The 15,244-nt window shown below is 37.8% G+C and overlaps 1 protein-coding gene across 4 annotated transcripts in view; it reads left to right on the top strand.

The window, feature by feature from the left end:
• WAPL (WAPL cohesin release factor) overlaps positions 1–15,244 on the top strand; it is a 71,826-nt gene that overhangs the window by 20,476 nt on the left and 36,106 nt on the right. For all 4 annotated transcript variants that reach the window (XM_082052320.1, XM_082052322.1, XM_082052319.1 and 1 more), the window contains 2 exons: positions 225–1,274; positions 8,566–8,684. In XM_082052320.1, coding sequence (XP_081908446.1) covers positions 225–1,274; positions 8,566–8,684 — 1,169 coding nt within the window. The remainder of the gene's footprint in view (positions 1–224; positions 1,275–8,565; positions 8,685–15,244) is intronic.

Here is a 15,244-nt window from a genome sequence, read left to right as displayed (position 1 = left end):
TCATGTTAGTGTATGTTTTTGCTGGAAATGGTGAGAAGATTTTATTATAGCAAAAATTTTTAACTGGAAGAATTAAAAAGTATAAACCAGGACAATAAGGACCTCCTTAATGTTTTTCGTAATTGAAAGCTGAATGTTTGCTGTTAGTTTGTCACTTTCTAAAGTTGCCCATGTGATTTTTTTAATAATACCTTTTAGTAATAAATTAATATTTTTTTTTCTAGATAAAATACAGAATTTGAATGAAGATAATGAGAAGAACAGTCATTTCATCTATGAGAATGCTGAAGACAGTAACAAAACCAATGCTGAGACTACAGACACTTCTGGACACAACATTGAAGCCAAGGACTTGCCTGATACTTGGGACTCCCACATGGCAAAACCATCAGACTCTCCATCAGAAACATCTCAGACGAAGGGGCCGCTAAGAACTCACTTGTATGAATGGGAGGATGAAACCGAAGACGCCAGAACTGGAGAGTATGTATTGGGCTTTGACAATGAACATCTCTCAGAGATGAAGAGCAAGGATGAGGAGTGTGATAAAGAAGATACTGAAAATCCAAAGGAAGCCATTAGTGAAGAACTTGTGCAACCTATTCCTAGGCCAAGCAACTGTAGGACATATTGTCGATCCAACAAAGCAAAAACGCAGGGGGCAACAAATTTTGACAAGCTAATGGATGGCACTAGTCAGTCTTTATCCAAAGCAAACAATGAGTCAAATAATGATGGTCTGAACCCAGCAAGAAAAGCATCTTTAAGTAGTGGGACCAGTTTTAGGGGGACGGTTGGACGGACTAGAGACTATACTGTTCTACATCCATCTTGCTTGTCAGTTTGTAACGTTACTATACAGGATACCATGGAGCGAATCGATGAATTTACCACAGCAGCCCCTACTGACCTGGGAGAAGCTGGACGCTTAAGAAAAAAAGCAGATATCGCTACGGCAAAAACTACAACCAGGTTTCGACCAAGCAATACCAAATCCAAAAAGGATGTCAAATTAGAATTTTTTGGGTTTGATGATCAAGATGAGGGAGCGGGAGATGAAGGTGCCTCTAGAAGTTCTGGGAGTTCCAATTACAAAATCAAGTACTTTGGGTTTGATGACTTGAGTGAAAGTGAGGATGAAGATGAAGAGTGGCAGGTAGCAGAAAGAAAAGCTAACAAAAAACGAAGTAGAACTGCACCATCGTCTTCACTACAGTCAACTTCCGATGGCAACGAGAACTGTTCCCAGGATAGCCAGCTCAGTACTAACACAGGTAAGCGGAACTTTTCTGGAATACATACTTAATATAGAAATTGAGTTGACCTTTGTATTCTGTTCCTTTTGCAGTATACCTAGGAGGTGGTTGAACAGGACCACTGATTTTAAAAGCTAAAAGTTAAAATCTCTTATTTCTGCTGTGTTCCTGTCTGCTGTTTCATAGCTGTCTTGAAGTATGCTTTATACCCCTTGATCTCTTGCCAGAGGTAGAGGGGGTTTTTTTGTTGGATTTTTTTGAACAGAAAGTTCTTACCTTTTTGTTGTGTTGAGCATACCTATGCCTAAAAGGCAGACACCTTCCCACAGAAGCTTCACATCAACCCAGAATTACGGAGCTGATTGCAGAAATTTAAGTAGCTCTTAGCAATGTGAAATATGATTTTCCTTTTGGTGCTTTTGAACACATCTATAAACTTTTTAGACCTTTCTCAAGTTTCATATTTTTATGTATTTCTGGTTTTGTATGTCTGCTTTAGTGTACAGTTTTCAGATATCTCCATCTCTGCAGAGGTGGTACATGTCTATATATATGTGCACACACACACACAAGTAAAACTGTTCATGCAGAATTTGCTGAGCAAGTTCTGGTGTTTTAGTGCCTTTGAAAAATTAGACTTGATTGGTGGTCATTTGGGCCAAGGTTTAGTTGAGTGAAGAAGAAAAGGAATAACTTTGAAAGATTTCTTGTAGCTTTTTCTTTTTTAAAAAGTCTAGGCCGAAGAATCATGCATGTTGGAGTAAGTATTTCAAAACAATGCTGCTGTTCTGGGGAACTCCTGGTCCTCGGTTTTGGACCGTGAAGCATGAGAAGTTTTTATCCATTCACTGAAATTGTTACATATTTAAGACTTTGGCAAGAAGTATTTCATTGTGATGGGGAGAGGGGAGGACTCAAGTCCGGCCTTGCAAATGTTGGAGGAGCTATTTTTCTTTTCCCTACAAATAGCTTCTGCTAATATAATCCAGAAATAAAACTTCATAGGGAAAGATTTTCATTTCTATATTATAATTACAGTGGTCTCTAAAACCAGAAACACCTGTGAGCCTTTTAATCAAAGGTAGATGTAACTGCTGGGTTTTTTGTAAGTGCTGACAGGGCCAAATTGATCCTGATGTTGTATGAGGAGATTGTGTTTTCAAACAAAATCTTTTGTTTATTTTCATTAAAATTAATTGTAATGAAACACCTGCATTCCAGCCTCTTTGGAAAATGGATTTAACTTACAGTGCCACTTAAGAAATACTTTGTCTGAGTCTCTTTCTCTGACAAGTCTTTGTTCAGCCATTTATTCCAAGGAAAAAAAAGCTTCTGCAGTTAATGCAGCTGAGATGCTGACCCATCAAATAATCCTTTCAGCTGCTGTTCTCTGGAGTCTCAAAATATCTCCAGTTTGTTTTCAGCACTACATTCACCAAGGAGGCCATTATACTCCGAGGGATGAGAGATTATTTCTCTGAAATATTTCCTGAGAGATTCCCATGGCAGAGAGAGATATAAATTTATGTTTTGTTAGGTTTTTTTAAATATACTTCTCGGGTAAGAGTGACTTCTTGGTGCCTCTGCTGAGAGATGGTTCTGCTTTATTTGCATCTCCTTTGCTCACTCGATTCCTGGTTTATGCTGCCATAGCCAGGTGAGCTTTAACTTGCATTTTTTCTTCTGAAAATGGAAGGTGTGAAGTTATTTTCTAAGCTGCAGCATGTTCCCTAGTTAATCCAGTAGTACAGATTATAAAAATAGGGAGTCTGATATTGCCCTAAAATTTGTAGGACTCCTTGATATATTTCATGCTGTTTTCTCTTGGACCTTTTAAAAGTTTGAGCATCATGATCACTCAGAGCAGCCATATTAGGGTCCTTAAATATAGTGATGCTGAATCAGAGAATTTATCAAGGACTTCAGGACTGAAGCCTCAAGTTGTGGTAAAATGTGTGACATTACCATGAGGTATCGTCTTTACACACTGAAAAAAAAGTGACTTCTGCATCTGTGGAAAATGCCAGTTTTGAATCCAAGTGTCAGGAGACACTTTCAGAACATCTTGCATGATAAAACTTTTTCCTGAAGTCACAAGCAGTACTGAGAGGTGCTAATGCTACCTGAGTTCCGCATGTGCTCTTCTTTTATATGTGGATTTTTTCATTAGTGCAAAAAAATGCAGTGTTCTGGTTCCAGGTTGACAGGTGAGATGCCAGATTGCTTCTTTGCATTTCAGCCAAAGAATAATTTTTGACATTCTGAGCATAAATAATGTTATACAGCATAGTCAGTTTTCCAAGAGATTTGATACTTTCAGTTACAGTCTTAAAAATTTCTTACCATAGTACTGATTCAGTTGCTTACCATAATCTAGGCCTATTTTTATGAAACATTTTAGAATCTTAATATAAAACAACACAAAGATTTTCCAAACTAAACTGGAAATGGACTGTTCCTTTCAGTATAGTAGTTTGCAGTTTAGGGAAAGTCAGTTTAATAATATGTATTTAAATGTTTCTACAAACAAAATTTAGGGAAGCACTAAAGACTAACTGGACAATATTGTTAGTTCTGGAAAAAAATGCAAAGTAGATAAATTCAATTTTAGACTGTCTTCACTGAAGTGTGTTTTCTGTTGTTCACTTATGCTATGGAGCAGCCAGGTGAAGCAGAAGCCCCTTTCACTGGTGAGCCTCCCAGCTCTAGTTTGCCACAAAGCCAGGGGCTAAAAGTGCTCGGGAGACTTGACTAGATCCGAAGATCTGTCATTTCACCAGCCAGAATACGGGATGACTCGAGTAAAGAGAACTTTCTAATACTGGAGGAAACTTACTCAATTACTTGGCTGTGTTAATCAATGAGGAGCTGTATCCAAGAGAAATCTGAACTAATGACAAAGAGTAAGGCTTAACCAAAAATAAGCTTCAGTTTTTAAGAGCAAACCTTTCTATTTGGGACAGTGTTACACATTTGGAAATAACTGAGCTACCAGTTTGTTTCTGTCTTTCTCTGAAGATCCTGCTATGGTTGTCAGTAGTCTGGGTGGTCACTAAGATTCCTAATGTATTTAACTTCCGAACGTGTAGTCTCGGAATACTTTATTTCCTGCATGTTCAACTGGGACACCTAGGACTGTATTAATGCTTGTTTTATTACATGTCACTTTGGCCAGTGCAATAAAATTATTACAGAAAATGACAGGCACAAAAAAAATGCTGATTAAAATGAAACATATCCATATCTCTCTGTAGACTGACAAACAGAATAGAGCAGTTGCCTTGAAACCTTCTGCTGAAGGAAGGCCTGAAGATCCATCCTCTCTAACATGCTTATTTTTTTGGCTCACTTCCTCCTTCACTATATATTTCATAAGCAGTACAGTAATGATGAACTACACTATTTTTGATTTAAATTATGAACACAGTTATCCTGTCATTATAGTGTAAGTATTGCAGCTTTGCTTTATGCGTTGTGAATCAGTTCTGGTACACAACTTAACCTTTGTGTCATGCATTCATTTTCTTTTCTGTGATCAAGATTAGATTTCTATAATCCTTTTGGATAAAACAGCTTTTGTATATAAGCATCTAGCACTCACTTCATTTCTGGTGAGCAAACTTGCCCTATTTTTTTTTTCTTTTCCTTCTTTATATCTCCTCAAAAACTGAATCACCTTAATTGGGTAAATATTTTCAGCCAGTTAAGAGTACATCAAAGTTCTCAAAGGCAGAGTCCTGTTTGGACTTCAAAATCATCTGCACAATTACCCTCAGGCACTAAAATGAAACCGGCTTGTTTTTCCGCAGGAAATTTACTGTGAAGTTGCCTTCTTGGTCTTTGAACATCTTTCCAATTTTAGCTGAGACAGGCAAATTATCTCAAAGATTATAAATGCTTTGAAAATGATTGGATAGGGGAGAAAAGACCTTACATGCTCCGATATTGAGAAAAAGGTCAATATGCTCATCTTTTCTGTGAGAGGGGGTGGAAGCTTCCATAGAAGAGATAGCCAGTGGAAAACAAGTTTCATTAGTGTCACTGTTTAGGAAACGACTTGTGTCTTTGCCTGGCTCAGTTAATGTTAACAAAAGACATCTCCCCCACACCCTATTTAGTTTAGATTTGAAAATCTGGAGTGCTTTTAGGATACCTAGAAAGCCTCAAAGACCATTGCTCAAATAAAAGCATTCCAGATAATCTTAGAAAAGCCATCATAAGTGTTTGATATGCTAGCAACATAAAAAACGCAAAATTACCCTGTTTTAAGTAGGAGTTCAAACGTCTTTATCAAGAAGCTTCTTTGAATTTAAAATTACCTAATTTAAATGGGGTAATTCAGGATCACATAGGAGTAGAATTCAATCAAAGAAACTTAGATGATTTTAAAATTGTGGCTTAGTTGATATTGTGCACAATTAATCATTATTAACCACAATAGCAGCTCCAAGTCTTAGCACAAGGCACAAATTGTTGTGCTGATTTGATGGGTGAAAACACATCTTTTGTCTCTAGAGTGACTTGAATGTTTGTAATTACTGTAATCAAGTGAGTTTACTTCTTGGCTTTTAATCTGCAATAGGAGGGTCCAGTTCTGTTTGACTTTCTTTGAGAATCGCATTCAGGGCCTGACTTCTTCAAAAGCGTTTCATAATTTGTAAGGATGTATATCAAGCAATTTGATTTGGCTCCTTTGACTTTTATATAGATTTGGAAGTAGTTTTCCTTTGTTTAAGTTAATGAGAATGCTTCTGTAATATTTTTCCTCTGTTAGACTAAGTTTATCGAAGCATCTTTTAGAGTCAGTTGTTTTCAGAAGGACGGTTCATGTGTTCTTAAGCTCTTGTGCTGACATAGTACAACTAAACTGAAAACAAGTGGGCTGGGATGCGAGAGGCCGGTGCCTTGCAGTGGGTGACCCACCTGCCCTGTAGCTGCCAAGCTGGTTGAAATTTACTGCAATTTAAGAAACTTTGAAGCCTTATTTTAAGAATACTTCTATCCCCCAGACAAGATAAGTTTTATGTGCTTGTGAGTGCCATTAGAAATTTGCTTGCCTGGTTTGCTTTTGATTGCCTCCCTACCCAGGCACTTGGCTGGTCCTGTGTACTGGATGTGAGAGCACTTGGGATCAGAGTAACTCATCCAACCTGGTTGTATTAGGTTGGTGCAAAAGCAATTGCAGTTTCAGATGGTGAATTTCAAATCATCTTAACTAGGCTAAAACACATCTTTATTAATCAAAATAGAAACCATTACAATCAACACACTTTTGCCAATGAGCAATAAGTTTGTTGATTCCTGTAGCATAAAAATCTGTGCTTGGGGATTCGACGAACTCTTGCAAAGCATTTTCTGTGTCCTGCTGGTTGTGGAGGTGTTGTCACTGCAATAAGTTGTCGAGGTGCTTGAAGAAGTGATAGCTGGTTGGCGAGAGGTCAGGTGAACATGGCGGGTGAGGCAAAACTTCATAGCCCAATTCATTCCACTTTTGAAGTGTTGCTTGTGTGATATGGGCCCTTTCTGACGACCAATGCTGGCTGCAGGCATTGCAGCTTTTGGTGAATCTCATCAATTTGCTGAGCAGACGTCTCAGATGGAATGGTTTTGCAGGAATTCAGAAAGCTGGAGCGGATCAGAGCAGCAGCAGCTCATTGAACAGTGACCATGACCTTTTTTTGTGCGATTTTGGCTTTGGGAAGAGCTTTGCAGGTTCTTCTTGGTCCAACCACTAAGCGGATCGTTACCGTTTGTTATACCAAATTCACTTCTTTGTCACATGTCAGAATTTGATCAACAAATGTTTCATTGTTGTTGTGTAGAATAAGAGAAGACAACACTTCAAAATGACGAATTTTTGGATTTTTCAGTCAGTTCATGAGACACCCACTTACCGACCTTTTTCACCTTTCCAATTTGCTTCAAATGCTAAAAGACGGTAGAATGGTCAACATGGAGTTCTTTGGCAAATTCTTGTGCAGCTGTAAGATGATCAGCTTTGATGATTGGTCTCAGTTGGTCGTTGTCAACTTGCGATGGCAGCCACTACACTCCTCGTCTTCAAGGCTCTCGTCTCCTTTGCGAAACTTCTTGACCCACCACTGTCTGTTCATCAGCAGTTCTGGGGCCAAATGCGCTGTTGATGTTGCTAATTGTCTCCATTGCTTTATGACTTGTTTTGAACTCAAATAAGAAAATTACTCGAACTTGCTTCTTGTCTAACATCATTTCTGTAGTCTCAAATAAATATAAAATAAAGAGCAAGTAACAGGTCAGTAGCAAAAAACACGAAGTGAGAAAAGCACATGAAAATGATGTATAACGTAATCACATTGATTTAAGAAAATATTCCAATATCAAACAACAAATTTCAACAATGCAAAAAACGCAGTTACTTTTGCACCAACCTAATATTTTTTGCAGTGCAGTTTTCAAATAGCAGCAGCTTCTCTGGAATAGATCGGTTTTCTAAGCTGTTTATCAGATGAAACAGTGCTTTGCTGTGCCTGTCTTCACTTCTGTCTTGACTTTTTTAGTAACTTCTGGGTTGTACCAAGTAAAAGAACATAAGCTGGTCTCCAAGGGATAATGCTTCAAATACAATGGAAGTTGGTTTTTTTTTTTTAAAAAAAAAATAGGACAAGAATGTAATTAGATCAGTCATTTGCAGATTTAGAGTCTAAAACTGAGTACTAGAACTACTGTTTAGGCAAATATTGAATACACTGAAAGGCTGTTTCAGCAGTTACTTGTAGTTGACTCCTTTCTGAGCTGATGACCAGATTTTATTTTTAATACTGTTTATAGTAGAATAAGCAAAAATAAACAGGCAGCCTTCACGAGAAGTGAAGTAGGATCAATTCTTTGGTCCTGTAGTTGTGGTGGGAAATAGTCTTCTTCTAAATCTCTTAATCTCACACTTTTGAAGAACCCCATTTCCTGTTTAATTTGCCTGCTGCTCAGAGTTGTAGCAGCAAGCCACAAGTAAGCATGTATAAAAGGTAACCTGGGATATACAAGAGTGTAAAATGGGAAATAATAACTTGAAGCTTACACAATAGACAAGAGATGCTACAATAATTGTGAGTGTGTATCTTGTAATGTGTCTTGTATGTATTATGAAAGTCTGGTTGATAAACTTGAGCTCCATTCCGAGCTGTGTTTGGCTTTAAAGCTGATTTTTCTGATGAAGTTGATTGTTTATGTTGATTTCAGAAGCTCTACATGTGAAATGTCAGACGCAAGAAATGCTTGAGCAGTTCAATAGCTTTCAATATGGTTGTTTCATGTCGATATTTACCTTCTACAGATCTTCTGGAGTTCTCAGAGGATGCATCTGGTGTGCCTGAAGGCAATAAGAAATCCACAAATAAACAAGGTGATAAATCTAAGGAAAACACCAGGAAGATTTTTAGTGGGCCAAAGCGGGTGAGTAATAATACTGAGACCAAGACAGGGTTCGTATTTTAATTAACTCTTGAGTATTGATGTTTCTTCCCATACATGTGACAGGGCTTTTGTCCCAGTGTATTTTTGCACTTGAGATAATTTGTCGATTTTTAAAATTTTATCTTGAAAAGTAAAACCTTCAAGTGCAAAATTTTTGTCTCAATTACTGGGATCTTGACTCTTCCGATGCAGGTCTGGGCCTGCGCAATGCTAACACACAACATAGATGCATTCCCTTCTAGATGACTGATAAAGCAAAGCTCCATTAAATGCTGTGTGGTTTGGTTTTGTTTTCTCTCTTCACTCTCCCAAGAAATATGTGTCATTGTGGGATTTAACCTTCCTGAAATCTTCCAGTTCGGCATTGGTATAGTCTTTATAGCATGTGGAAAAGTGAGATTTTTCTTTTAGTTAAAAAAAGAAAAAGGTAATCTCCAATCCCATCCCTCTATACGCAGACTATGTAGTACTCAGTATGAATTTGCCCTTTCATACTGTGAATGGAGCTTATTCATTTTGCTGATGCCAAGTGTGGTTTATCTTACCTGTTATTATAGGTTACTCAGTATTTTGAGGTTTTTAAAAATGTCCGTACAGCAAAAATTGTGTTTAGCTATAAGGTGAAAATTGCAATAGTGGCGTCCATGTAATGTCCATTGACTGAAGTTCTTATGACTTGAATGTCCATGATACCTGTTTCTGATGCTTAAGGCCTTTTCACGCGCTTTTTGCCTAACACGTTTCCGTGGTCCGGTGAAGAGAGCACCCGTCTCATGGTCGCTGCAATCCAGAACTGGTGTAGTAAGAGAGAGAGGGAACTGGAGAGGGAAATGTGCTTGTATTTCTCCTTTCCCTTTGAGTTCCATAAGTTTTGCAAGACCTGGCAGTTACGTGTTATATTACAAACTCCCTTTTGTATGTGTTCCGAATGTGTTCAGCAGTCTTACAGTCCTAAGAATTTTTTTTTAAGTTATTTTCCTTGTTATTTTTCCTTAAATAATTCTAATAATAAAACCACACACAATAATTTCTCATACAGGTAGCTAATTACTTGTGTTATATGATAGTTTCACTTGAAGCAATTTAAAGGTTTTTTTTGACTTCCAGAACCAGAAGACTTATTACCTCCCAGCTGTGTCGATACACAGGGTGTTTCAAAAAGATTGACCCAGTTTGAAATCATGCTGCTTTGAAATTGGGTCCATCTAATTGAAACACCCTGTATAATCATTTTCCATTTGAAAAAGTGGGTTTGTGGGTGGAGGAAAGAGGACAAATTTGTTCTATTTTTCAAAACATGCAAGGGAATAATTTCATTTGGGAGGACACATGACCAATAAATACTGTCAGTTGTGATGTCCTTTGGAAAAGAAGCGTTGCTGCTGGCTGCTTGGGGCCTTAGGACAGAGCGGGGAGCTCTTGGCTGCCATTTCCTGCCTCCGGAGTTGGAGGTCAGGCTGCTGATCAGTGAGGAGGGTCTTTTCAGAGCAGAGATAGTGTATCTTGAAGATTAGAGTTTCTCAGCTTCTGCTAATTAAATCATCTTTTGTTGTTGTTGTTTTAAATCAGCTTCCTATCAGTGAATATGTTACATTAGACTGAGAAACAGAAGCACAGGGAATGTAAATTTAACTGTGTCTTTTTTACTTTTTTCAGTAGCACGAAACAGCTGTGGGTGTTCTAGTAAGCGTGGAATATTTTTTAATGTTTAAATATTTGACATGCTTCAAATACTGTTCTGTAATAGCATTTTATGTGTTTCTTGTTTAATTTTAAACTATAAATACTTGAGGGTTTATATGAAAACTGCTTTAATTAATTTTGAGTGTATATATCATGATATTATGTGTTAAAAAAAAAAAAAAAACAAAAAAAAACAAAACAAAAAAAACAAAACAAACACAGCAGTATCATACTATATGGGAGAAAATGGTTTCAACGCTAGAAAATTCTCAGTTGGGAATAATAATTCACGTGAGGTGAGAATTAAACAGCCTTTTTGACCCTGTAGTGATATAATGGACCTAGAAGTAGAAATTGCTGTAATTGCATTCAGATTTTAAACTCTAAAGTTCTCTAATCATACAGCTGTTACTTGGAGTTACTAAAAAAAACCTGTAAAGCTTGTTCTGATGATAATTAGAGACGCTGTAATTATCTTCCTAGACTATAGATCTAGACTCTTAATCTCAGTTGCGTCTTAAGGGAATTTTCATTCTGGGAATGACAAAAATGAACTGAAGGTATTGACCTGACCATAACTAAGTGATCTTAAAAAAAAAAACAAACCAAAACTCTGGAAATTCTTCACTGTCTCTTCACCTTTTATTTTTTCTTGTAGACACTAGCAGGTATATTATGAATCATTTTCTGCTAGGTGGTAATGTTAGAGGTACAGCACTTGGCATCACACTGAGCCGAAAAGTAAAAAGCTCTGCTACTCGGGAAGCAACAGGCGGGATTGTTCAACTTCAGTAGATCCAGAAAGCTGAAGGATTTTTTCCAGTTCATAGTCAGCAGGACTTTTGCCCATGTTTGCGCTGTTGAAACCTGACCATTGTACCCCAGTGTTAAAGTCCAGCTCTTGAGACTTTGAGCATTTGTGTAATAGAGGATTACAGACATTATTGACTTAGTGAATAATAGTCTTTCTAAAAAACTACTTTTCATGTAAGGAGTCTCAGTAGAATCACTGGCTATTCACAGAAGAATAGTGAGCATAAAAGTTGCAGTAGCATGTACATTATGATAGGTATGTAAAGTAGCAACGTGAATTCTGCTTTTAAGTGAATGAAATCTCTTTACCCTTAGCCCGTGTTACAGGGGGAATATTACGTTCTGTAGTAACATAATTATGTACTTACAGTACATAAATATTGGCATTACTTGACTTGCAACTTATGGGTGTGAAGCGTACGTGAGTAACATCTGCAAAAGTTTGTTTACAGCTGTTTACAGTTTTAATTCAACTGGTTCAGTAACTCGTGCTTTAGCACGTAAGTTTGGGAATTCTGTGGGGCTGGGATATGCCCACCTCCTGCTGCCTTTGGGCTTAGTTTCCCTTCTACAGATCGAACTATTACTCAGTTATCAGGCCGATAACAGGAAGGTATACAAGAACTTTTTTGTTGCTGTGGTCCAGATCTACTCAGACTAAAAGGGCTTGAAAATAGGGACCATAGAAATTCTCTCCTGAGATTTCTTGCTCCTGCCTCTCACCACAGCTTTGGGCTGGAGTCAGCAAATGAGGAGAATCAGGTTTTGTACAATACTCTGGAGCAGGTCCCAGTGGCTTTATGTAAATGATGTATATCACTAAATGGCAATGAGGGGGAGTGGGGTAGACACACGACAAAAACCCGAACATACAAAAAACCAAAACCAACCAAAAATCCTCCACATCTTAAAAATAAAGAGAACAAGTCTATCCCCAAACGTAATATTTTGATTGATCAGTCCTAGAAGGTGATAACTCTGCCTGGTGTTTTGTGCCAGAGCTGTACTGTCAGTTCAGCATTAAGGGCCACAAATCCTCTGAACTGCAAATTTTCTGGGATAGCCCTCTGCTCTTAAACTCAAAATGTGTGATAAAGAGTGACCTGCAACTCTGCTGATCCTGGTTCTGCCTGGGGCCGTAGGAAGCCAACCTAGAGAAGGTGAATATTGATTAGCTTTGAATATTCCAAGGTAAGAACATAAATAGAATTGCAAATCATAATTAAAAGGCATGGGAGCCTTTCAGCTTGAGAGACCAGGGAGAGGGTGGAGACTCTGATCCTTCTGTTAGTGCCCTTCAGTGCTCCTAAGACATACAGGGAGACTTACTGTGTCACATGAAGCTGGACAAAGGAGCTAAAACAGAAAAAAACACTGATTCTTTCAAACGGACATACCCAAAAGCAATCTCCATGTTGTGCTTTTGCAAAGTAGCATGACAGTTTGAGGTATTAGGTGAATACTATATCAGGATTTTTTTTTTTTTTAATGCTGGGCCTTAGAATAGGTGAACTTCAGAAATTTGTGTTTTGGAATCAATTTCTTATGTGTTGATATTTTTCACATTGAGTAAATTTCATAAAACTTCCATGCTGGTATTGACAGAATGCAATTTAACAACTATAAAATACTGACATTTTTTTAAGAGGATAGTACATATGTATTTTTATGATTGGTAACATGAGGAAGAAAGTACTCACTGCATGAACAGTCTACGCTGATGATTCATGGACTATTATTCAAACTAAAAACTAACCCGAACGCTAGGCCATTGCTTAATGACTTCTGACTTCAGTTAAAACGTATGTTATTTCCCTTACCTACTCACTTTTGCAATGAAAATAGAATGCTTATAAACAAACTTAAACTAGCTGAAGTATTTTTTTTTCTTATTCTCTTGTCTTGCTGTGCCTGGAGAAGTTTCTCTAAACATAGTTGTTGAGGTCTTAGCTCTAGAACACTTGACTTGCCTGTGACTCTGGATGCATTTCCCAACATACACAGTGAACGGCAAGAAGTGTGTTACATCACTGTGCTTTTTTATTTCTTGTTGTGTGCACATTGGGTTGTACAGGAAAAAGTATGGAAAAACCTCTTTGCCATTAACTTGACTATCCTTATGTTTGCTTTGGGCCACTCCCTCAGGTCTTGGACCACGGAGTTTCCATGCAAAGCACTTTCCTTGTCTTTAACTGTCATTCCTTGAAAGTTATTCTACTAGGGTGAAATGCATTCGTTAGGAAAAGCTGAAGGTCTTCTTGTATTATCCATTAAAAAACAACAACAACAAAAACCCCAAACCTAACAAAATCCGAAGAAGGCAAGGACTAGTTTTGCTTGAAAAAGACAAGAAATACTAACAGGAGTATTTGAAGCTGCATTTGCACACCTTTTGCTCCACCTGCACACTCCTGTTCCCTCTCTGCTTCAGTTTCCTGAGGTTGTGTATTGAACTAAATTGAGGAACCTGTCTGTTTAGAAAGCAACCCGCTAAAAGGAAACATTTACCATAAATCCCAGTCTGGTTCATTGGAAAACAGTAAACACTTGTATCCACTCAGTTGAGGGAGCTGAAGAAGAGAGATTAAGTCATCTTAACCTGGTTAAGTCAACATTGCAACTGAGAAATGCTCACTAAACGCAGCTGGCATTAGCAGGATTACACGCATTACTTTGATCAAGTGACATTAATAGAGTTAGTCATGACAGTCGCGTTGAATGCGTGAATGAAATCATGGCTGGATTCAGACATGGCTTAGGCAACAGACTGCTCCTGAACTCTACATCCAAGATAAAAACTTGATCCACTCATAACTTTGTCAATACTGCTGTTCATGTTTTATTCAAGTTTTACAAACAACTGCTGTGTTTTGTGCCCAACAAAGTACAGAAATGTGTGGTTTTGGACAGATCATTTGGGAGGATGTGTTAATTACTGCTGTGTGAAGAGCACCAATTTCCAGTTATCAACTGCTGAACCAGCAAAAAAAACAAATTCTTCTTTGTGACTTCAGTTTGATCTGCAGCTAGTCTATAATTCAGTATTTAATTGCATCTTTCTTATCCTGTCGGCAGGGTTTTTTCCATGAGTAGGTTGTTTTCATTGAGTTGCTATGCTCGCGTTGTAAATTTTAGACACTGTGAGAAACTGGCAATCCTTTAAAATAAAGCTTAGGTGTGATCGTGCTGTTCCTAATAGGATTGTCTGCAGTACAAGTTCAAGGGTATAACCTATGAGATCTTTTACAGGTTGATGTGAGCTTGTTCCATTGGTGCTTTATGCTGACTGGAAGTATCAGCTGGAAACAAATGCTGTGTCTAAGTTTACTTGAAGTCCAAGCTGAAATACTTGTACCTGAGCTTTGAAAGAGTTTTGAAATTGAAGAAGTACAAAACCATGCGTGGCTCTCACTTTGGCTGAGTAATCTGACGGCTAATGTGACAATGACGTGTGTGGGGGAGGGGAAAGGAACTGGGCTGCCCTGTGATCTGTAGTTTTCCACTTAGCTTGTGTTATACTTTACAGTAGATGTTTATCAGAGACATCCTGCAAGTAATGTTTATCTTTGCTTGCCTGCAAATGAACCTGCATTTCCCCAAAACAAATTTTAAAGTGTGTGGGGGGGTTATTTTAGATTTAATGTGTGTGAAGATTAATCTATCTTAAGTGCACACAGTCAGGTGGTTTTGGTTAATTGTTTTTTCCATAGCTTATTTTAAGTAAGTAGTTTTAGAAAGGCAGCAAGGGAAGTGTAATTCAGGAGTTTTGCTGTGTCATTTCAGCCCTTTCCATGCACTTAATGGTAGGATCAGAGCAGACTGGTCAGAACTAATTTTAAAAAGAATTGCTTGTCTTTATCTTGCATAACCTTTAGGAAACGGGTGTCCAACCAAAAGGATGAACAGTTACAGCAAAGCATTTTTTCAGTGATATTAAACTGTTGATACACAATGAGCTGCTATTTGCATCCTAATTTAGGATTGTCAAAATTGCACTTTTTAATAGGAAAGATTATTAGTTGACACTTGCTATTTTGATTCTG

The sequence above is a fragment of the Streptopelia decaocto genome (assembly GCF_964273445.1).
Source record: "Streptopelia decaocto genome assembly, chromosome: 5".
Lineage (NCBI taxonomy): Eukaryota > Metazoa > Chordata > Aves > Columbiformes > Columbidae > Streptopelia > Streptopelia decaocto.
The sequence above is the reverse complement of the archived record's forward strand: the minus strand, read 5'-3'. Positions and strand labels throughout refer to the sequence as shown.